This window comes from Callospermophilus lateralis, chromosome 3 (genome assembly GCF_048772815.1).
Source record: "Callospermophilus lateralis isolate mCalLat2 chromosome 3, mCalLat2.hap1, whole genome shotgun sequence".
NCBI lineage: Eukaryota > Metazoa > Chordata > Mammalia > Rodentia > Sciuridae > Callospermophilus > Callospermophilus lateralis.
This window is the reverse complement of record NC_135307.1, coordinates 3806959-3830638: the sequence shown is the minus strand read 5'-3', so window position 1 is coordinate 3830638 and position 23680 is coordinate 3806959. Positions and strand designations below refer to the sequence as shown.

At 37.6% G+C, this 23680-nt stretch overlaps 1 protein-coding gene across 8 annotated transcripts in view; it reads left to right on the top strand.

Moving 5' to 3' along the window:
- Mark3 (microtubule affinity regulating kinase 3) overlaps window positions 1-23680 on the top strand; it is a 104137-nt gene that overhangs the window by 1791 nt on the left and 78666 nt on the right. For all 8 annotated transcript variants that reach the window (XM_076849583.2, XM_076849581.2, XM_076849579.2 and 5 more), the window contains exon 2: window positions 17575-17766. Coding sequence is in view for 7 of the 8 variants with exons in the window: in XM_076849581.2 (XP_076705696.1) it covers window positions 17575-17766 (192 nt within the window). In the remaining variant the exon portion in view is untranslated. The remainder of the gene's footprint in view (window positions 1-17574; window positions 17767-23680) is intronic.

The window sequence follows — 23680 nt, the reverse complement described above, 5'->3', positions numbered from 1 at the left end:
ACACGCCTGGCTTTATGTGGCTTTTGTATATGGCCTTTTTGAAGAAACCCATTTCTGACCTGAGCATTTTCCTGTTCTTTAACTACCCTGATGAATGGAACAAACAAAAAGATGTTTTGGTTGGCTTTGAGTTTTGATCTTCACTTAGTCAAAAACCTTACATTGAATCAGAGCAGGAGCTCCATACTTGCTCAACTGAAGCCAGCGTCAATAAAAGCAGGTTTCTGATAAAGATTTTCAGTTAGGTCTTCTTTCAGTATGCATTTCAGTGAAGGATAGTAGGAGAAGATATGTGCTATTTTCAGTTAGGAATACATGGCTAGCTGGTATTTGTGATTATTATTGACAGACTTGGTTCATTCTTCCTCTATTCTTTGGTTATTTTGTTCAATTATTTTGTAATTTTTGCATAAGTTGTTAGAATTACTCTCTCTGTTCTTTAAAAACAACCTAGGGTGTGTGTGTATCTTTCTTTTTTTTTTAATATTTATTTTTCAGTATTGTGTCCAACTACAACCTTTGTTTATTTATTGTTATGTGGTGCTGAGGATTGAACCCAGGGCGCTAGGCGAGCACTCTGCTGCTGAGCCACAACCCCAGCCCCAGTGTGTATCTTTCTTTAATATCATGTAATGTATTTACAATTGGAGTATTGATACTGTTAAAATCAAGAGGTTCATAGTACATCATTACAATCATTACATTCATTCACCTTGCCCTTTTCTTTCTTTCTCTTTTTTTTTTTTTTTGGTACTGAAGATTGAACTCAGGGTGCTTAACCACTGAGACATCCTCAGCAGCCTCCCGTCCCCCTTTTTAAAAAATATTTATTTTTTAGTTCTAATTGGACACAATACCTTTATTTATTTTTATGTGGTGCTGAGGAACCCAGGGCTCCGCACATGTTAGGCGAGCGCTCTACCCATGAGCCACAACCCCAGCCCTCCTTCCCCTTTTTTAAAAAAATATTTAAAGACCAGGTCTTGTTCAGTTGCTTGGAGCCTTGCTTAGTTGCCAAAGCTGACTTTGAATTTAAGATCCTCTAGCCTCAGCCTCCTGAACAGCTGGGATTATAGGCGTGTGCCATTTCTATATTTTTGGTACTGGGAATTCAACCCAGGGGTGCTCTACCATTGAGCCACATCCCCTGCTCTTTTTATATTAAGACAGGATCTTGCTAGGTTGGTGGGGGGCCTCACTGAGTTTCTGAGTCTGGTCTTGAACTTGTGAACCTCCTGCTTCAGCCTCATAAATCTCTGGGATTACAGGCATGTGCCTCCATGTTTGGTGCCATGTTCCATTTTTAACTCTTGTGTTGGCATTTTCTGGAAGTAGCTGTGATGCATGTGTCAGTGTTACACCTCAGGTTCACATTCGTCATAGCCCATGGACAACTAGTATTATACTTCCTGCCAGTTAAGTGGTGAGTGTACAAGAATGAATGGGAGCTCTGTCTATTGAGAAGTTCTTTTGTTAAAGTTAGGTTTATCGAGATTTGAAGTCCACACTTTTAAGTGCACAGTATGATGAGTTGGGCAAATGTATAGTCATGTAACCACCACTACAAACAAGATATAGAACTTTTCCATCACCCCAAAAGGTCCCTTGTGACCCTTTCCAGTCACTTCCCTCTCTTCTTCAGCCCCTGGCAACCACTGATCTGTTTTCTGTCTCTCTAATTTTACCTTTTCTGGAATGTTTATAAATGGAGTTATGTAGTGTATAATCTTTTGAGACTGAGTTCTTTCATTTATCATAATACTTTTTTTGTTTTTGCTATGCCAGAAATTGAACCCAGGAGTGCTCTACTACTGCACATCCCCAGCCATTTTTTGTTTTTGTTTTTGTTTTGTTTCACCCAGTTTCCCAGTCTGACCTTGAACTTGCCATTGCCATCCTCCTGTCCAGCCTTTCTTGAATTGCGAGATTACAGGTGTGGGCCATCTAACCCAGCTGGTTCATTCCTTTTTATTGCTAAGTAGCATACCACAATGTTTTATCCATTCACCAGTTGATGGACATTGTAGCTATTATGATTATTAGAGCTTTTATTTTATAGAAATACATTCCCTTTTGCTTATCCTGGGAATCTCATTAAAATTTTAAATGATTATATACACTTATGATAATAATATTGCTTATTAGATCAAGAATAATAAAGAGGGCTGAGGGTGTGGTTCAGTGGTATAGTGCTTGCCACACAAGAGTCCCTAGGTTCATTCCCCAGTACAGTTTAAAAAAAAAAAAGAATTTAATAGGTAATTTGTAACAAGAATATTATTTTCATCCTTGTATACAATTGTTTTTATTTGACTTTTAAATGTCAATATCCACTTTTAGTAGGTGGGTATACACAAATTCACTGTCATCACATTTTATAGCCCAAAGAACTAGTCAAATAATCTAGTAAGGATGCTGAAACTAAGAGAGGTTACAGGATCTGCTTGAGACTATGGGCTGTTTAAAAGGAAATCCTCCACTAGACTCCAGATCTCTGACTCAGTCTGTTGATTTTTTGCTGTACTAGGCTATTTCTCAAGACCTCATATGCAGATTATTAAAAAAGGGGATGTAGATGTACCAATTCCAAGAATATAAATAAAGTAAACTTTTTTTTTAAGTCTGGAAAAAAATTAAAAAAAAATTTTGTAGTTGTAGATGGACAGACAGCATGACTTGCTTTTTTTTTTTTTTTTTTTTGTTATGTGGTACTGAGGATCGAACCCAGTGCCTTACACATACCAAGCAAGCACTCTCCCACTAAGCCACAACCACAGCCCTACTTTGGAAAAATTTAAACAAGTAAGTAGAGACAATGGGGATATTTAATAATGATCCTCAACTGGGGTGAGTTTTGCCCTTCAGTGGACACATTTGGACATGTCTAGAGACATTTTTGTTTGTCATAGCTAAAGGGGAGGTTGCCGCTCATCAAGAATTCTGCTGAACATTTTAGAATACATGGAAAGCACCTTACCCCTCTAAGAATTATCTGGCCCAAAATGTCACTAGTGCCAAAGTTAAGAAACCCTTGTATTGGTGTGTAGTGAGCTCCATATATTCAGCAGTTCAGTGTCCAGTCTTATTTACTTCCTCTTCCAAGAAGTAAATTTAGTACATTATATCATTTCATTTCTCAAGCTTTTAGAATAAAACCTCTTTTAAAAATATAATTAGTACCTTTATCATATATATAGTCAGTGTTAAAGTTTCCTTAGTTTTCTGAGTTTTAAATTGTTCAAATTAGAATCCACCTTGAACTCATTTATTACTATTGGAAATAGGATGCTTTTAAAATGCAACAAGAAAGTTTGTGTTTTAGTTTATGTCCTACATTTGGCTTGTATAGAGAGCCATGGGTGTATCTGTTTCTGTACTGGCAAAATTAGAAACATATTTTTCACTTAAATTTCAAAGCATATAACACTTTGTATGCCTCGGTTATTTGCTAAAGGACCAGAGGCCCCACAGCTTTTCCAGTTATTTCTTTAACAGCTCTGGATATGAATGCATTATGTACTTATTATTAGTTAATGCAAAGAGTCTTCAAAATTTCTTCTGTGAAATAGACAAACTGATGAAGATATTCTATAGCCATTTGTTACTTGGGTGTGGCTGAATTAACCTGTTGAGCAAATAGAGTACCCACTATGTGTATGACACTGGGCTAGGTACTTCATAGGATATCCTATTTATCTGGGAACCAGATCATTCCTGTTAGTCCCTGCAGAACAAACCTCCTAGAGCTCTGTGAAACTAGTTTGTAAACTCTCAAACGTGAGCAAACATTTGAATAACCTAGAGGGTTGTTAAAGTGCTGATGTCTGGGCCTCACTCCCAGACCTTGGACTCTACAGTTGGCGCTCTATACTGCATTTCTAATAAATTCCCAGGTGATGTTGATGCTGCAGGTCCATGATCTATGATTAAGAATCATTACTGGGCTGGGGATATAGATCAGTGGTAGAGATGGTGCCTCATGTACATGAGGTCCTGGGTTTGATCCAAGGTTCCCCCAAAGGGGGGGAAAATCACTGCCTTATTATTCAGTGAAGCTTGCTAATTAGATCGTGTGTGTGCACCCATGCTGTACTGGGGATTAAACACAGGGTACTCTACCACATTCCCAGCTCTTTTTATTTTGTTTTCTGTTTTGAGACAGGATCTCAGTAAGTTGCTTAGGGCCTTGCTAAGTTGCTGAAGCTGCCTTCAAACTTGTTATCCTCTTGCCTGTACCTCCCCAGTTTGCTGGGATTACAGGTAGCACTGTTGCACCCAACTGTACTATAACTCTAGTTAGAGAGATTTCCAGTAAACTTAATGGAGTTTTCAGGTTCCATGGGTTTAAAAAAAAAAAAAATGTTTATTTAAAAAGCCAAAAGTGTAGTTATAGAAAATAACTGTTGATCACTTAATATGTACATAGCAAGAGTACTAATTATATACTATCTCATTTAAAACAGTAATAATAGTTTCATTTAATATGCATTTTAATTTCTGAGCACACTATTTATTGAATCAAGCTGTTTGGGCCTTTAAAAAGAAAGTTTACCTTAGAAGAATTCATATTTTACATTGGATCAGAGAATTTAGGGAAGATTTTGTGGATTTTCACTTGAGGGTTATTTTCATCTTTATGTAAATCAGGTGAATATTGAAATTTATAGTAAGTAACTATTGGTCTTCTGGATTATTTATGTACCTCATGATGTACATTGTAGTTATTTACACTGGACTTACATAGCACCTGATTTACATTGTAACTACTTAAAGAGATATGCAAAGTGTCCTATAAACTAGTAGTGCCTGTTAGCTTTATTTCAAAATTTTAACATTCTAAGATACAGTCAAATTTAACCCTGAGTTTTATCCCCAGGCAGGATAAGAGCCAAGGGATGCAGCCCTTTCCCATCACCATGGGGAAGACTACATAGACATAGCTTTTCTCTCATCCATTTTACAATTTCAAATTAAACTCGAAGGAGAAAATAAATTTCTTAACTAAAAATCTTTAATGTCTTGTTTTTTAGTTAAAGAATATGCATGGACTTGATCTACTGGTCCATATGCACCCTCCTGTGTGAAGTAATGGGGACAGTGGATGTTGGCATGGGAGGATATTTCTCATGAAAAAAGAAAGGACTTCTCTTTTGGAATTGTAGTTTAGGTATTGAATGCCCCCCCAAAGATCCACTTATTAAAGCTTGGTCCCCAGGGTGGCACTATTGGGAGATCTTTACTTAGGTCTCAGGGCATACCCTCTAAGGTGATTGTGGAACCCTGCCCCTCTTTCTCATTCTCTCTTGCTTTCTGGCTTATGAGGTGATTAGTTTGCTCTGATATTGCCATCCCACACCCGCACCAGAGGCCCAAAGCAATGGGATTATCCAGTCTTGGACTGGAAACTCCAGGACTGTGAGCTAAATAAACCTATCTCTCTCTCTCTCTCTCTCTCTCTCTCTCTCTCTCTCTCTCTCTCTCTAATTATGTTGGTTTTGTGCATTTTTAAAACTTTATTTTATTCATTTACTTTTTTATGTGATGCTGAGGATCTGAACCCAGTGCCTCATACATGCTAGGCAAATGCTCTACCACAGAGCCACAACCCCAGCCCAAACCCTTTCTCTTATAAGTTAGTTATTTCAGGTATTTCATTAAGCAACAGCTAACTAATAGAATCCAATTATTTCTTCAGCGTAGTGTTCTTTAGCATTGCCCTCTAGCCACTAAACTGCTCAGCCTTATATAACTGCTCAGTCTTATTTAATCTTATGTAGACTAGTTAAGGTATTGTTTCTGTGGGTTATGTGGGATCTTGGTATTCAAAGTTGAAGCTCAAACAAAGCAGGAGATGTTTTGTCTGTATTTCTTGTTAATAACGAAGCTGTTGTTTTGAGTGGAGTCTAAATATTGTGGGGTTTGTGTTATGGACATTTGACATGAAAATCTTGAAGAACTTGATGTGAAGTTTTGTACCTGAATCCAGGAGTTTTGATCCCAGCATTGTATATAACCATCCTTTATGCAGTCAGTATTTTTATGACTGCATTGACTGTAGCAGATTCTAGAATGAGAATCCTGAAAATGAGTAGATCTAGAACCACTCCTCATTTACTTTCTGCTCTTAGACTTAATCTAGAAGGATAATTTTAAGCTGGGCAAGCATCTTTTGTTATAGAAGACATTTGAGGCTATTTTTTATAACATTCTTTTCACGTTCTGTCATCAACTCTTTCCTTGTTTGTTCTTACCTATCCTAAGCCTGCCTGCCAGTGGTACCCACAGGCATTTATTTATTAGCTTTACTAGTTGTAGATTTAGGAGTTCATTTTCTCTTCTGTTAAATCATCAAAAGATATTGAAGATATTCAATGAAAAAAAAACTTGCACATATCATGGTAATGTATTCCAATTTCTTTTTTCATTTTTATTAACTTCAGGTTCTTAACATTTATTTTTTGCTGCTCACATAGTTTTATTTATTGCTGTGGAACAAACCACCTCACAACTTGGTAGTGTAAAACAACAACCATTTTATTCTGCTCACAGATTGTGTGGAAGGAATTCAGACTGAGTTAGCTTACCTCTCCTATACTATGTTTGAGGCCTCAGTTGCAAGGATCTTGAAAGGCTAGGGGGATTGAACACATTCTAGACTTTTCTTTGCTCACTAATCTGGCACCTCAGCAGGTATGGTTAGAAAACTGGCTCAGCCGGAACTCTTGCCAGAGCTAGCTGCACAGGAGGCCTTGGTTTGGCCATACTTCTCTTATGATGTTGGCTGCTGCTTTGTGGGCTCAGTGTCCAGCAAACAAGGCAGAAGCTGCTTGCCTTTTCTTCTTCTTTTTTTTCTCTCTCTCTCTCTCTTTTTTTTTTTTTTAAGTGCTGGGATGCACTTTTTTTAAACCAGGGGTGTTTCACCATTGAACTCCATTCCCCAGTCCTGTTTATTTTTTTATTTTGAAACGGTCTCACAGAGTTGCTCAGGGCCTCCCTAAGTTGCAGAGGCTGGTGTAGTATTTGTGATTCTCCTGTCTTAGCCTCCTGAGTTGCTGGAATTACAGGCGTACGGCGGTGCCCAGCTATACTGCTGCCTGTTAAAATAGCTTTAAGTCACAGTGTTACTTTTGCCATTCTGTTTTGGTTGAAGCACTCCTACTCAGATTTAAGGGGAAGGGGCATGGACTTTGTTTGTGGGAGGTGTGTCACAGACTTTGGTGTCAGGCTTTTAAACCACCACAATAATGACTGTTTGCATTTATATCTGACCTAGTATTTTATTATGTGGCCTTAGGCAAATTATTAACTTCCTTGTGCCCTAGTTACTCAGTCTATGAAACAGTTGGAAATAGTAGCCCTGGAATGAAGCTTTCCATGATTTGGTCTCCTTTACCTTTTTGTCCACATCTCTGTCTTTCATGTTTACTGCATGGGAAGTCCCAGGAATCTCCTTGCTGTTCTTTGAACACACCAGGGTCACTCCAGCTTCTGGGTCTGCTGATTGCCTGGAATATCTTTCTTCAGATGTCCAGATGCTCTTAGCTCCTCCACTGCCATCTTGCTAAGGCTTACTCTGAGTACTCATTGCCTTCCCAGCTCCCCAACTCTGATCTTTTCTCCATTGCATTATTACCTTCTAACATATCACGTGATTTATATATTTCTTATGTTTATTATGTTCTGTCATTTTCCCCTGGCATACCAAAAGCTCCATAAAAGCATGATTGTTTTGTTTACTGATATTATTCCAAATACCTAGAACTTGCCATTCATTTACTGTGTGTGATCAGTAAATATTGGTTGAATTGAGTGATTGAAACAAATGGGCAAACATTCAGAGCAGTGCTGGACACATAGTAATATGTAAATGTTGGTTGCCCCTAGTGTCAAGGTCTCCACAGTTCACTCCATTGACATGGCTTTTTTCTCTTTTCTTAAAACCTTGGTCTGCTTTCTTAAGAGGCCACGTTGATAGAAAGAGTTTGGGCTGGAGCTGAGAGGGGTGAGAACCTGGGACTGTAGTTGAGGGAAAATCTGAAAACACTTGTTAGGTGGAGTGGACAAGAGGTGGGGCAAAAAGAAGGAGCAACAACACAGAAGGGAAAAATTGGGATTTGGAGTTATAGTACTGTTTTTGTCTTTTTTTTAAAATTTGTTTTAATTAGTTATACATGACAGTAGAATGCACTTATGCACTTTGATATACATAGATAGGATATAATTTATAATATTTTCTTTTTTTTTTTTAATTTGTTTTTAATATTTATTTTTTAGTTTTCGACAGACACAACATCTTTGTATGTGGTGCTGAGGATTGAACCCGGGCTGCACGCATGCCAGGCAAGCGCGCTACCGCTTGAGCCAAATCTCCAGCCCATTTATAATATTTTCTGATTGTACATGTTGTAGAATCACATCAGTCATGCAGTCATATATATATATATATAGAGAGAGAGAGAGAGAGAGAGAGAGAGAGAGAGATAATAATGTCTGTTTCATTCCACTATCTGTCCTATTCCCGTTTTCCTCCTCTCCCCTTCCTTCACTCCCCTCTACCTAATCTATGTTAACTCTCTTTTTTCTTTGTGTGTGTGTGTGCGCGCGCGTTTGCGCGTGCGAGCGGGTGAGCGCGCGTGCCCCCTCCCCCCACCCCCACCCGGTGTGCCCTTTATTGTGAATTAGCATCTGCATATCAGAGAAAACATTTGGCTTTTGTTTTGGGAGGGGGATTGGCTTATTTTGCTTAGCATGATATTCTCCAACTCTATCCATTTACTGCAAATGCCATAATTTCATTTTTCTTTAAAGCTGAGTAATATTCCATTGAAAAAAATATATATATATCACATTTTCTTTATCTATTCATCTGTTGAAGGACACCTAGGTTGGTTCCATAGTTTAGCTATTGTGAATTGAGCTGCAGTAAACATTGACATGGCTGTATCACTGTAGCATGGTGATTTTAAGTCCTTTGGGTATAGATAGAGGAGTGGCAGACCTGGTTTTGAAACAGATCTTCAGATTTATACTATGCCTCATATTATTTATTTATTCATTTTTGCAGTTCTAGGGATTCAACCCAGGATCCTGTGCATGCTACACAAGTGCTTTACCACTGAGCCATATCCCAAGCCCTGCCTCATCTTTCGTATTTATTAAAAAAAAAGAAAAGAAAAAAGTCTCATCTATCCCTTAGCATCATTGTGATTAAATAAAATAAGCCAGGCATGGTGACCCAGGCCTGAGTCCCTCCTATTCAGTAGACTAAGGTGGGAGGATCCCTTGAGCCTGGTAGTTTGAGACCGGCTTGGGCAACATAGTCAGATTCCCATCTCAAAAAAAAGAGGGGAAAAAGGGAACTGGGGATGTGGCTCAGTGGTGGAGCGCTTGCTTAGCATGGGTGAGGCGTACTGGGTTCAAACCTCAGTTCATATAAAAATAAAAAATAAAGTAAAGGTTTATCTACAATTAAAAAAATGATTAAAAGATGGCAATAGCTTAAAAAAAAAAGGAAAAAAAATAACAGTGCTTTGACCCTGTTATGGTAGGGGATTCTGTAACTGTTCCTTCCTTCATAGGATAGCTTTTATAGTGTGCTAACAGAATAATCCAAAATCTGAAGTTGTGTGCTGTGCTGCTATGAATTAACTAAGCAAGAAGTGATGGAAAAAGGAGGAGCGAGGCAAAAGGGATGCCAAGGGAAAAAACATAATGATAAGAAATTGCCATCAATCATGATATCAAGGCCCCCCTGCCTTGTTAGTGGCACGTGAAACGAGAATTGAGAAAGGTGAAATGGCTTTGCTGTGTGGGTTAGGGAGAGCCTTGTTGTTGGAAAGTAGTCTGAAGAGGCCACAGTGGAGGCAGGGGCTGAGTTATGGAAGATATGCCTGGTGGTGGTAGAAATGGAGAAGTGATATTTGAGAGATTTAGGGGATAAAACCACAAATGTGATTTAGAAGTGAGGGGAGAGGGTAAGGGAGGAATGAGAGATGAACCCTTAAGTTTCTCATTTGCACAAGATAGATCATGATTTCATTAACAGAAAAAACAACAACAGACTATAGGAGGTTCAGGCTTGGAGGTGAGGATAATCGGTTTTATTTCCCTACAGCAGGTTATCTGAACCTTGGCCTTTGGGACAGACAATTCTTTGTTGTGGATCGTTGTCCTATGCATCGGAGGATTTTAATGGCATCCCTGGCCTCTACTTACCAGATGCCGGTAACATCCCCTCAGTTGTTTTACATTTTTATTTTTTAGTCCCACAGCAGCAGGACTTTACCACTGAGCTTCATCCTCAGTCCTTTTTATTTTTTGAGACAGGGTCTCACTAAGTTACTGAGGGTTTTACTCTAAGTTTGTGAGGCTGGCCCTGAACTTAGGATCCTCCTGCCTTAGTCTCCAGAGTTGCTTTGCTGGGATTACAGGTATGGACTGCTGTACCTGGCTGTATCCCCTCAGTCATGATCACCAAAAATGTCTTCATTTATTGTCGAATGTCCCCTGTGGGAGCAAAGTCATCCTGTCCCTGATTGAGACCCACTATCCTAAAGCCTTCATGTAGGTCAATTTGTTGAAAGTTGATTTGCCAAAAAGTCAGTTCATTCAAAACCAGTATACTGATGACCAGTTCAAACAATTGATTAATCAAATTTTATTGATTTACCAACTACTTAGAAAGTTTCCAACAGTTGGTATTAAATGAGACTTTTAACAGATTTTAAAGATTTATGCTGTTCTAGTTGATTTATTTTCTTTTTAAATATATTTATTTTTTAGTTTTAGGTGGACACAATATCTTTATTTTGTTTTTATGTGGTTCTGAGAATCGAACCCAGTGCCTCACGCATGCTAGGTGAACGCGCTAACACCTGAGCCACTTCCTCAGCCCCTCTAGTTGATTTGTTTTCATTAAGAGTAATGTTAAATTTGTTGAAAGTTAAGGGTCATGAGAAAATTAAGGAGCTTATGAATATATTCATTATTCAGAAAAATATTTTCATTATTAGTAACCAGTATTTTGTCATTTTCTTTTTAAAGTATTTTTTAGTTGTTGATGGACCTTTATTTTATTTTATGTGGTGCTGAAGTCTGAACCTAGTGCCTCACACATGCTAGGCAAGCACTATTCCACTGAGCTACAACCCATCTGTTGGCATTTCCTTTGGACAGTCTTTTTTAGTTTATATTGATGCCTTTCTAATCCTCCCTTTTTTCTTCCTCCTTGTCTCATTATCTTTGGGACTATTACTTGCCCCCACCCCCTTTTTTTAAAAAAAGGACACAATGCCTTTATTTTTTTATTTTATGTGGTGCTGAGGATCAAACCCACATGCCAGCCAAGTGCTCTACCACTGAGCTACAACTCTAGCCCTTGCCCTTTCATTTTCTAACTTTACCTATCTTTTAGTGGTTTTTGTTTTTTATCAGTTTACTGTTTATTTTTTCATGAATTCATATGTATGGGTGATGTGTATAATACATGCATTGTGTTCATAATATTATCCATTATAATATTCTTTTCTGGATATAGATGCATCCTTTTATCAGTTTGTCCAGCCTCAGCTTAATGGATGAGGACCCCAAGTGTGCTTAAGTGCAAGAAAGATGTCTGTCCAAGGTGATTGTGAGAATTTATAAAATGCAGACAGACATAGTTGGAAGAAAAATTCTTTCGGTTGTTTGACATATATGTTTTTAATTTTAAACAACTAAATATACTGCTACTACTAGCTCCTCTCCACCACCACCTGCCAGTTTTAGGCATATTCTGTTGACTTCCCACTAAAGAAGAGGAGAGTTTGCCAGTTAACCCACTGTCCCTTTCCTTCCTGTCCTTCCATCCATCTGTCTTTAGCCTCCACCTCTAGTTGTGTCACTGTTTTAGTTAGATCATTGTCCAGTCTGCACATTATTGGGGCCGTATGGAGCTGTTCACAGCTGAGGTGTGTAGTATGCCATGATGACCTCTTTTCACTTTCTCTCCTTCCCAGAGTTAATGATTTGCTTAGGTTTTTGTGACTTGTTCCTTTCTGCACCTCCTCCTCTGTATTAGAGGTGTCAGGAATTCTTAGTTGTGCTCACTAGGCCTGCTGCATAGTGGTCATCCCGGAATCTCCCCTCACCCTTTTTTTCCTGGACTCCCTTTTCCTTTCCTGTTAGACCCTGTTTCCTTGACCTCCTATCCTCCTCTTTTTTTGGTTCATTGTCAAGTCTCAATGGAGCAGTTCCTCCAGAGATTGATTTTTTTTTTTTTTTAAATACTGGGGATTGAATCCAGAGGTGCTTTACCAGTAAATCACATTCCTAGTCCTTTTTATTTGTATATTTTTTAAAGAGAGAGAGAGTTTTTTAATATTTGTTTTTTAGTTAAAAACATCTTTATTTTATTTTAATGTGGTGCTGAGGATCGAACCCAGCGCCCCGCGCATTCCAGGCGAGCACGTTACCGCTTGAGCCACATCCCCAGCACTTTATTTGTATTCTGAGACAGAGTCTTGTTAAATTGCTTAGGGCCTTACTAAATTGCTGAGGCTGGTCTGGAACTCCTGCCTCTGCCTCCTGAGATGCTAGGATTACAGGCATGCACCACTACACCCAGCTCCTCCAGAGATTTCTTGAGGAAGTTGCTGGGAAATACATTTTTAAAATCCTTGCATTTCTGAAAACATCTTTATTCTGTTTTCACTTTTGATTGATAATGTGGTTACCTATAGAATTCTAGTCTGAGTAGCCTTTTTTCTCAGAATTTTGTCTTACAGCTTAGTCTTTGAGCTTTAAGTGGTCTAGTGCCATTTTGAGTCTTATTTTTCTGCCCATATTTAAGGCTGAGACATTAAACGACTGATTGAAGGTTCTGTGCATTTAGTAGGTTTTACAAGCTGGGCCTTAAAGAGGAGTTCCTCTGGGGAACTCCTGTTCTCCATATATATATATTTTGTCCTATCTCAGATTCCACTATAGATTTATGCCTAGCTAACCATGTTCCAAGGAGCTGAGCCATGGAAGAAGGCAAGAGGAAAGGTCTCTGGCTTTCTGATTTCTTTTCTGTTTTTAGTACCTTTGTCCTCACTTGTGCTTGTGACCAAGTACATTAGACCTTCCATTTTGCCCTTTCTGGGGAACCTCCAGTTTTGTTTCCAGAGTAGGAGAGGAGATCTAGGGATGTCATTCAAGAGTGGCACCCTGTCCTATTTCTGCCTTGCCTTCCCTCTCACTAGCAGAGGCAGTAGGTGCTGCCAATTCCTTAGGGTCTTGGGGGTTGTGTGGTACAGAGCAGCATTTCCCCTTACTTCCACAACTGGTTAAGAATTCACCTTTATTTTATGTGTTAAGGCATTTTCTTTCTGTTTTCTAGTTTCTAAAAGAATATTTTGTCATTCTGTTCTTTGTCTTAGGCCTTAATTTTTTAGAACTGTCATTTTAATAAAGTTGGAGAAAGAGAAGAACTACATGTGACCATGATCTTTAACCATAAGTGGTTTAGATATTTATATATGTCAATTCTTGTCTTTGAATTTTTACTGTCAATTGTTATAAATAAAAAGTGACATTGATAGGCTTCTTGAGAAGTTGATGGTAAATTTGGTTCATGGTGGGAGTCATGCTGGGGAAGTCTTGCCCTCTTCTCTTCAAACTGTCTCTTACCTTTTCTTGTACTGGTGTCTGGCCTGGAACTACTCATCTCCTGTTAGATCTCTTCTGCTTGTCATTCCAAGACTTCATCCCTTCACTTCTAGGATACTTTATTTTTTCCATCTCACCTACATGAGATCAGTCCTCTTCTATATGTGATCATTCCTCTCCGTGCTTAAAGCTACTTTATTCAACACAGTAACCCTTAGTCACATATGACTATTGAGCACTTGAACTGTGGCCAGTCTGAATTATGACATTCTGTAAGCATGAAACACAGATTTCAAAGACAGTGTTATTTTTAAAAATATGTGTTTGTGTATGTAAAACTTACGTATAATTTTTACCTTTTTATATTATGTGTTGAAATATTTGGGGATGTATTGGGTTGGGAAAAATATATTTAACCTGTTTTTTGTTTTTTTTAATGTGGCCAAATACAAAATTAAAAATTATATGTGTTTGATTCACTTTATATGCCTATTGGACAGCTTTAATATATTTACTCAGATTTTCTCATGGGGCAGAGTCTGCCCCACCTTCGGTTACATTCCCCTTGTTAGTGCCCCACTGTGACTGCCAGTGCCTTGAAGCCTTGGCATCATACTTTTCTGTATGGTAGTGCTTTTCTTCTGGTAGTGCCTGGCACTTAATAGGTCCCTAACATATGGTCAATTCATTGTGCCTTATAGTTCTTCTGAGGATTAGACAAGTAAATTATTTTTCTTTACACTTTAGTTCACCTGCTATATCAGTAACAATTATTCTTTTAAAAGTGAAACTGGGCCTGGGGTTGTGGCTCAGTGGTAGAGCACTTGCCTCATTTGTGTGAGGCACTGGATTCAATCCTCAGTACCACATAAAAAAATAAACAAATAAATAAAATAAAGGCATTGTGTCCATCTACAGCTTAAATTTTTTTTAAATAAAAAATTAAAAAAAAAAAGTGAAACTGGTGGTTATAGCTCAGTGGCAGAGTGCTTGCTTAGCACATGTAAAGGATTTGGGTCCCTAGCACCAAAGAAGAAAGAAAGTGATTTGACTGAACTTCTGGGACAGGTCCCATTTCTTAGTCATATTCTTAGAGGCTTTTATTTTTAATAGGGCTTCCCCTTTGTTGTATCTTTTTAAAACAAATTTTTTTTTAGTTGCCAATTAATCTTTATTATATTTATTTATATATGTGATAAGGATCCAACCTTATGTGCTTCACATCTGCTAGGCAAGCACTCTACCACTGAACTACATCCCCAGCCCTTTTTATTTTTTATTTTGAGACAGGGCTTGCTAAATTGTTGAGTCTAGCCTTCAACTTTTGATTTCTTCTGCCTCAGCCTACCTAGTCCTTGGGATTACAGATGTGTACCACCACACCCTGCTTCTGTTGAACTTTTGACTTTGAAATAATTTTAAATTTACAGAAAAACTATAAAAGAGGACAGAAATTATAGTTATAGTTCTTCCATGGCAATTCTCATGTCTCATTACAATTTTTTTCTTACCTTAAAGCATTGGCCTTGACCTCTAATATTATGTTAAATAGTAGTAATATGGATTGAGTAACCCTTATCTGAAATGCATTTCAGAGTTTTTAAGCTTTTGAAATATTTGCATAGACTTTACCAACTAAATATTCCCCAACCCAAATATACTAAATCCAAAATACTCAGAAATCTGAAATTTTCTGAGTAACCCATTTCTCAGACTTTAATTTTTGGATTTGAGATGCTTAACCTGTAATGATAATGGGCAACCTGATCTTGTTTCTTTCTTTTTTAAAATATTTTTTTCAGTTATAAATGGACACAATATCTTTTTATGTCTATTTTTTTAAAGTGGTGCTGAGGATCAAACCCAGTGCCTCAAACGTGTGAGGTTAAGTACGCTATCACTGAGTACAGCCCCATCCCCCTTATCTTGTTTCTTAAAAGAAATGATTATGAAATTTTCCATTTAGTGTAAATTTGTTCAAAGTGTCTTTGGTCTATGATTTTTATCAAATTAAGGAAATTCCATTCTACCCCTAGGTGGATAAGAGTTTTATTTTTTTAATCACATCATTTAGTCTATAAGTGCATGGAATAATTGCCTGGCTCTTTCAAAAGTGAAATTTAACTTTTTTAATATCTCTGAAGTATGAAATACTTGGAGGAGGTCCACTTGTTATAGTTTGGTTTTATCACATTCAAAAAATCTGTCCTTGGCTGGGGCTGTAGCTCAATGGTAGAGTGCTTGCCTTGCTTGTGTGAAGCACTGAGTTCGATCCTCAGTACCACACAAAAATAAATTAGTTGTGTCCATCTACAACTAAAAAAAAAATACTTAAATGTATTAAGGAGATGGCTTGTTATTTTAAAGATTATAGAAAGGACATATATATGGGCACATATGTTCTGTTTTAGGGAAGAGACTAAGGAAGGATTGAAATATAAAGTTGTTTTAAATTTGGAGACCTGATTTCTTCTCATGTAGGAAGTACTTAGTCTTTTCAAATTCAAGTTGGTTCTCTGTCCCATATGAACAAAGGTAAAACAATTTGGGGACCATATTGATTATTTTAAAAAGATTTTTAAAATAGATATACTCAAGTAAAATTTTAATTTGTTTCCTGATTATTTAATGATTATGATCTGTGGCTCTTCTAAATATGAACAAAGTTTTTCTTCCTATTTTTATTGGTACATTGTAATGAGCAAAGTTTTAAAGAACTAATATTAAAACAGAATATGGAATAAATTATTGTTAGCATCGTGTAGAAAGAAAATGGGAATCTAGACTCCCCTTGAATTATTCACTGAACTGTTATATGGCCTTAATCTCATCTGATGAATGGTGAATGGTGGCATTAGCTTTTGCTGCTTTATATGGGCTGTGGTGTGAGTATCAGATGTGCAAGTGCTATTGCTAGCATGTAGAAGAGTTAAACTCTGGGTGACCAGAAGGCAGTCCTGTTACTCCTATTTTGTGTGATGGCCACATATTCAAAATACAGATGCTCTTCAATATATAGTGGTGTTAATATCCTAATAAGTCCATCTTAATACCATTAAGAATTAATACTGAAAATACCATTAAGTCAGAAGTGCCCTTAATACTCCTAACCTAGCAAATGTCATCGCTTAGTTTAGTTTACCGTAAATGTCCTCAGTATATTTATATTATTCTATAGTTTGCCAAAATCATCTAACACAAGACTGTTCTATAATAAAGTGTTGAATATATCATGTAATTTATTGAATACCTGCATTCCCAAAATGCTGATAGTATAGTACACTGCAGTCTTGTTTATTCCCATGATTGCAAGGGGGACTGGGGAGCACTCTTGGGAGAGTTCATGCTGCTTGCACTATACTAGGGAAAGCTCTCAATTCAAAATTCCAAGTATAGGTTCTACTGAATGTGTATCACTTTGTACCATGGTAAAGTTGAATCATAGATCAGAAACTGTATGTGTGTGTGTGTGTGTGTGTGTGTGTGTGTGTGTGTGTAATGTATATACATATTTTTTGGTACCAGGGATTGAACTCGGGGTACTTAATCACTGAGTCACATCCCCATCCCTTTTTATTTGTTATTTTGAGATAGGATCTCAGTAAGGTGCTTAAAACCTCAATAAATTGCTGAGGCTGGCCTTGAATTTATGATTCTCCTGTCTCACTCTCTCAAACCACTGGGATTACAGGCATGTACCACCACCCCAGGCTGTAATATCTTTTTGGAACCCCCAATTGAATTGCAACACTGTATTTTTCTTATAATATTTTCTTGGTTTTTCATAAATGTATATATTATGTGGTTAAATTTCTTTGAAGTGCTAGATACCTTAGGATTAAAATTAAAGCAGTAATGTTTTGTTTATTCAGCTAGGAGCCCTTAAAACTTGGCAGGCACTAAGTGTTCCCTCATTTCCTTGTCTTTGTGTATGTTGCATTGTAGCACACCTCACATGGAGATGGGCGACAAGAAGTCACCTCCCGCACTGGGCGCTCTGGAGCTCGGTGTAGAAACTCCATAGCTTCCTGTGCGGATGAGCAGCCTCACATCGGAAACTACAGACTGTTGAAAACGATCGGCAAGGGGAACTTTGCTAAAGTGAAATTGGCACGACACATCCTTACAGGCAGAGAGGTAAATAAATATGAATTGTGCCTATTTCTGTTATGACCACTTATTTTGTTTATTTCCACTCGGGAGAAAAAGGAAGAGAACGTACGTATTTACGATTATTTCTAAGTTAATTAAACTTCTTTTAAAAGAACATAAAATGTGTTAATTGTCTAGGAGTCTTTTTACTTTCCTGTTTCTATTTACATTTATTTAAGGTTGTAAATATTAATATCGAGTGAATAATCTTTACCTTTAAAAATGAGTAGTGTTGGGACTGGGGTTGTGGCTCAGTGGTAGAGTGCTTGCCCAGCATGTATGAGGCACTGGGTTCAGTTCTCAGCACTGAATGTAAATCAATAACTAAAAGAAATACATTTTTAAAAAGAGTAGTGTTTTGGTCTTTTTCAATAGAAATGTCTGCTACCACAAAAATTGGACAAAACTTTATGCATGCATTTAAATGTGAGCTAATCAATAGAATTGTTTTTATTTACAGATTTATTCCCATAGGTTTTCTTAGCTGAGTATTTCTGGTAGCCCATGACTGATAAGTTTCTGTTTAGGAAGACACACACTTTTCTAGCTTTTGTTATATTGGCTTTCTACTCAGCTGTGTTTCTTATCAAAAGTACATCCATTAAAACTATGGAATTAACTCCATAGTCTTTTGTGATCAGAGCCTATTTTTACTGCTTCAGCACACTCCTTGCATCTTTGCACCTGATGTTGGTGTCTGAAGTACTCTTCACCCTTCTGTGTGGTGATCACTTCTGTGAAATATTCGTTGGCAGTCTTCTTTCCCGCAGGCAACTCAAAATCCCAAGTACAGTTTCTAGTGAATGTTTGTCACTTTGTACCATAATAAAGTTGAATCATAGAAGAAACTGTCTACTTAATATCTGGGGTTTTTTGGTTTTGGTACTGGAAATTGAATCCATGGGATTATTAAAGATACTGACACTTCCCTTATATGACACAGTTTATATTGTATTGAAATTGGCTTACTTGTCTCCACTAGAGTCTGTAAGGGTAGATTATAGTATATAACAGAGTGCTTGGTGCCAGTTATGTACTTAATAAATATTGTTAATTTACTGTAATACTACTGAAGGAAGCTTCTAAGAGAAATGATCTCCCATTGGCTGACCATGTGACAAAAATGTCCTGACTCTAATGTCTGCTGTGTACCAGGCCTGGGGCTGTTAGAGCAGGAACCCAGGGCCAGTCATTCTGTCAGTAAGTTGTCTCATTTGGATTTTTGGTTAATATTCCTTGTTAAGCTTCCTGGACTGCTTTTGGAATCTGTAAAAAAAAAAAAAAAATGAGTGGACTGGAGCTGTCCCTGCTCTCCTTGATCAAAGCTTTCTTGCGATAAGGGACAAAACTTCTGGTTTAGTTCCCACCAATCGCAAATGATTACTCCAGTTTTTCTGTGTGGCACAGATGGTAAACCAGGAGAGTACTGAGACAGACAGACACCCCCTCCACCACCGCTGCCCCATGCCCCATATTTACTTTTAGAAGGGTCTCTCTCCAAAAATAATTGAATATTACTACCATGATGGTTTAATTTTAAAATATCCTTGTTTTTTTTTTTAATCTTTGAACAAAGTCATTTTCCTTACCCCTGTTGTTGAGCCAGAATCATATAATATGTAAACATTGTAGAAATTCATTATATAGAAAGTAAAAGTTCTTTGAAATTTCCAAGAGGATCACTTATAGACAGAGGTTTGGTGTATATTCCCATAGTTTTATATATATATATATATATATATATATACTTCTCCATTAATTCTTTTTTTATTTTAATAAAAAAGCAGTCATATGGGACATAATAATAATATTTTTACATTATCTGGACCAGACACAGGTCCAAGGTATGTTACTTACAGATCTCACACTTGGTTAAAGGCTGCATAGTCTTCCACCATGTGGGTGAAACACAGTGAGCTGGGGGTTATTTCTCATGTTTTTGCCATAAACACAACTGCAGTAAACATTCTTTAACATAACTGTGTACTTTTGTTAAGAGCTCTTGTAAATCACTTTTGTCTGGTTGTCTTGGTCCATTTTTTCTGCTATAACAGAACATCAGAGTCTAGGTATTAGTTTTCTAACATACCATGGTGTTTTTATTACTGCAGCTTTGAAAGTATATTTTGATGTTTTGGAGTAGATCAAGTCCCCTGTTGATTATTATTATTTCTCAAAATTTTCTTTTTGTTATTTACACTACTAGATGAATTTTAGAATCTTGTTGCCACGTTCTAAAAATGGACTTGCCAGAATTTTGATCAGATTACTTTGGATGGAATTAAGTTAGATTTAAAATTTTGGGGGGGAAATATGATATTTTGTTTGTTTTTGCAGTCAGACTCAGGGCTCTGTGCATGCTAGGCCAGCATTCTACCACTGAGCTACACCCCCAGCTCAAAATTGATATTTTAATGATACCAGATTTTTTATCCAGAAATATCAAGTGTGTCTTGATTTTGTTGTCATATCTTTTTTTCTTTAGGTTTTATATAATTCTTGTTAAGTTTGTTCCAGTGTTTTTTATTTTGTTTGGGGTTCTAGGGACTGAACCCTGAGTGGTCTGCCACTGAGCTATATCCCCACCTTTTTTTAATCTTTTGTGTTGAGACAGGATCTTGCTAAGTTAACGAGGTTGGCCTTGAACTTCCATTCCTCCTTCCTTAGCCTCCAGAACTGCTGGGATTACAGGCTTTTGTAACTGCATCTGGCTATTTTGTAATTTTTGTTGTTCTTACAAATAGGATGTTGTCTTCTAGCTATTGTGAATATGTGGGAAGACTGCAATAGTTATATAACATCTTGTATTTGGGCATCTTTTGAACTCACATTCATCTGGAACATCAAAATAAAGCAAGCTTATATTATTTTTTTTAAACAACCATTCTCTTTTTTTATTTTTATTATTTAGTTGTAGGTGGATACAGTACTTTTATTTTATTTATTTATTTTTATATGGTGCTAAGGATTGAGCCCAGTGCCTCACACATGCTAAATGAGAACTCTCACTGAGCTACAATCCTCAGCCCCTATTTTTAAAAATTATATAACTTTTAAAATTTTGTTTTTCAGGGCTGGGGTTGTGGCTCAATGGTAAAACACTTGCGTAGCATGTCTGAGGCACTGGGTTCAATTCTCAGCACCTCATATAAATTAACAAAATAAAGATCCAAATAAAATAACACCAACTTTGTTTAAAAAAAAATTTTTTTTTTTGTTTTCAGTTCTTTGAATTTTAGATTCATGTTCCACTACCACAGTCAGGATGTGGAACAATCCCCATTACTCAAAAAAACTTCTCAAACTCTCCCTTTATGGTCTCTTGCTGGGCTTCAGATCTCGCAGATAAAAGGCTCAGGGGTCACTCCAATTGAACTGGGTTAACTGGGCTGCGCAAAATAACCACACTAGAGACACAAATACCTTAAGGGTCCGCAGGGAGAGAGAGAGAGAGAGAGAGAGAGAGAGAGAGAGAGAGAGAGCAAGCCCTGACCCCTTTTATTGAGGAGAAGCTATTCAAATGAGGCAAGGGGTCAGGTTTCAGGGGGCTGAGTCTATCTTCATGACATCCCCTGTCAGCTGGTTGACTGACATCTAGGTAGGCCACACCCAAAGGCACTGTAAGAGAAGGGGACACACACAAGGCACTTCCATGGAAGGTTCTGTCCTAAATAGGGCAAGGGGTTATATTACAAAGAAACAGGTGAGTGTAGCTTCACCCCTGGGGCTGTACAAGTCACATCCATGCACAGAGACACTGACCCACGAACCCAAGAAGGGTGGGGAAAGCTCTGCCACATTTCTGTGACTGAGCGCCTCAGCACCCAGCCAGGGAGTGTGACTCAGTCACTTGCAAGGTTGGTCTCCCACTGTCTCTTTCCCCTACCATCACCTCCTGTAACCACCTGTGTGTTCACAATTCCAAGTGTGGCTTTTTTTTTTTTTTTAAAGAATGTAAAGTAAGGGGATGTAGCGCAATAGTAGAACACTTGTCTAGCATGTGCAGAGCCCTAGATTCAATCCCCAGTACCTCAAAGAACAAACAAACGAAAATAGTCAGGAGTGAGAAGGAAGAGGAGATTATACAGATTCTCAGCATCATGCTTTTGAGATTCATACAAATTACTGCATATATTGATAGTTCTTTCTTTACCGAGAATTCCATTGTGTGATGGGACCACAGTTTATATCTGTTCCCCCACTGAGGTACATTTGAGTTGTTTCCAGCATTGGCAATTATGAGTCAAGCCACTCTGGACATTCCTGGTTAAGTTTCTGTGTGAATATGAGTTTTAATTTCTCTTGGGTAGTTATCCATTAATGACATTGCTGGGTTATATGGCTAAAAATTAAGTGAATTGTTATTAGAACATTGGTTCTAATAAATAGAAAGAGACCTAAAACTTCTAGCCCTTTGATGGGAATGTCACGTATCTTACCTATTTTGAAGTAACAAAGATCTCTAAAGAGTTGCAGGAAATGATGTTGGTGATTCCAGGACTTGGAGTCAGTAGAAGAAAAAGGATATTACACTGAAACAGTTTTAATGCTGTGCTTGGGGGGAAAAAGAAATACAATAGAGTTACATAGTAGAAGGAATTCCCTGAAAGGAGACAGTGGGGATAATTTATATCATGTATTTAAGTCACAAGAATGTTGTCAACAAAAAAAGATACTTGTGGAAAACTATTAAAAATGTATTATAACAAAGATTCTAATATGTATGTTAAAACTGTTTTAAATGAGGCCTTTAGATAAAATGGTTGTTTGGAGACACCCCCCCCCCCCCCGTAATCCTTAATTCTTAATTTTTAGTTCATCTCATTTAGCCCTTAGATGAAAGTGCTGCCTGTTATCCTTGTAATGAAAGCATCTATCATATCTATCTGCTGTTTTGATTTTAGCCAACTTTTCACAGTTTTAAGGTTTATTCTGTACTGCAGTATTATATATTTGGTTAAATTTAGATTATCTGCTTAAGACTATGTTAAATACTTGTGTCAGCTTTGATCAATTAGTTTTTTTAACATAATTTCTTATTTTTTCTAGAATTAGTTGCTTTTTAAAAAAACTTCTTTAGTTTCTATAAGTTTACTGTTGATTGGTCCAAATGTTCTAGCATATTTTTCAAATATACCCTTGCATATCATGTAATATTTTAGTTCAATAGAGAACTAATGGGTAGAAATCAGAGACAGCGAGATAGTTCTTTCCAAGGCATAGACAGATGGGCTGGTGGCTATAGGAAGATGTTAGGTCAAGGTACTTTTTAGAAAATGGGCAAAATGTCAACATGTTTGTCTGATAATGGGAATAATCTAACAGAAAGGGGAAATTGCTGTGGGAAAGACACTGGAGTGGGTGAAGAGACAGTAGAGTCATTAGCTTTGGGCAACAGAGCTGTCCTTCTGTAGATACCAGAGGAAGGCAGGTGTACTGGCTATGGTGCAGGTGAAGGGCTCCTTGTGGTAGTTTCTACAAATTCTTTTCTGAGCTAAGCTATTTTTTTAGTAAACTGGAAAGCCAAATCATCAGCTAAGAGTTTGAGTATTGAGGACGTAGATCTGAGAAGGCTAAAATAATTACCAGATAAGCAGGGGAGTAAATGGAGTAGAGAAATGCTATAAATTGCCAGGCAGCCCTCAGGCTTCCCTGGGGTTGGTGACAAAGTACTAAAGTGGGAAGATGGGCACAGCTGCACTCACTCTCCAGCCAGTCAGTTACCCAGCTGCAGGCAGGACATTTACAGAGTTGGGGCTGTGTCACACAGAAGTGAGGAATGGAGGAAGGAGCTGGGAATTGTTAGGGAACACTGGAAGGATTCAGGAAGAGGTAGGAACTGGAAGGGAGAGGCAGACCACAAGAAGTTGTTGGGGTCAATGGACCACAAATTCAGTGA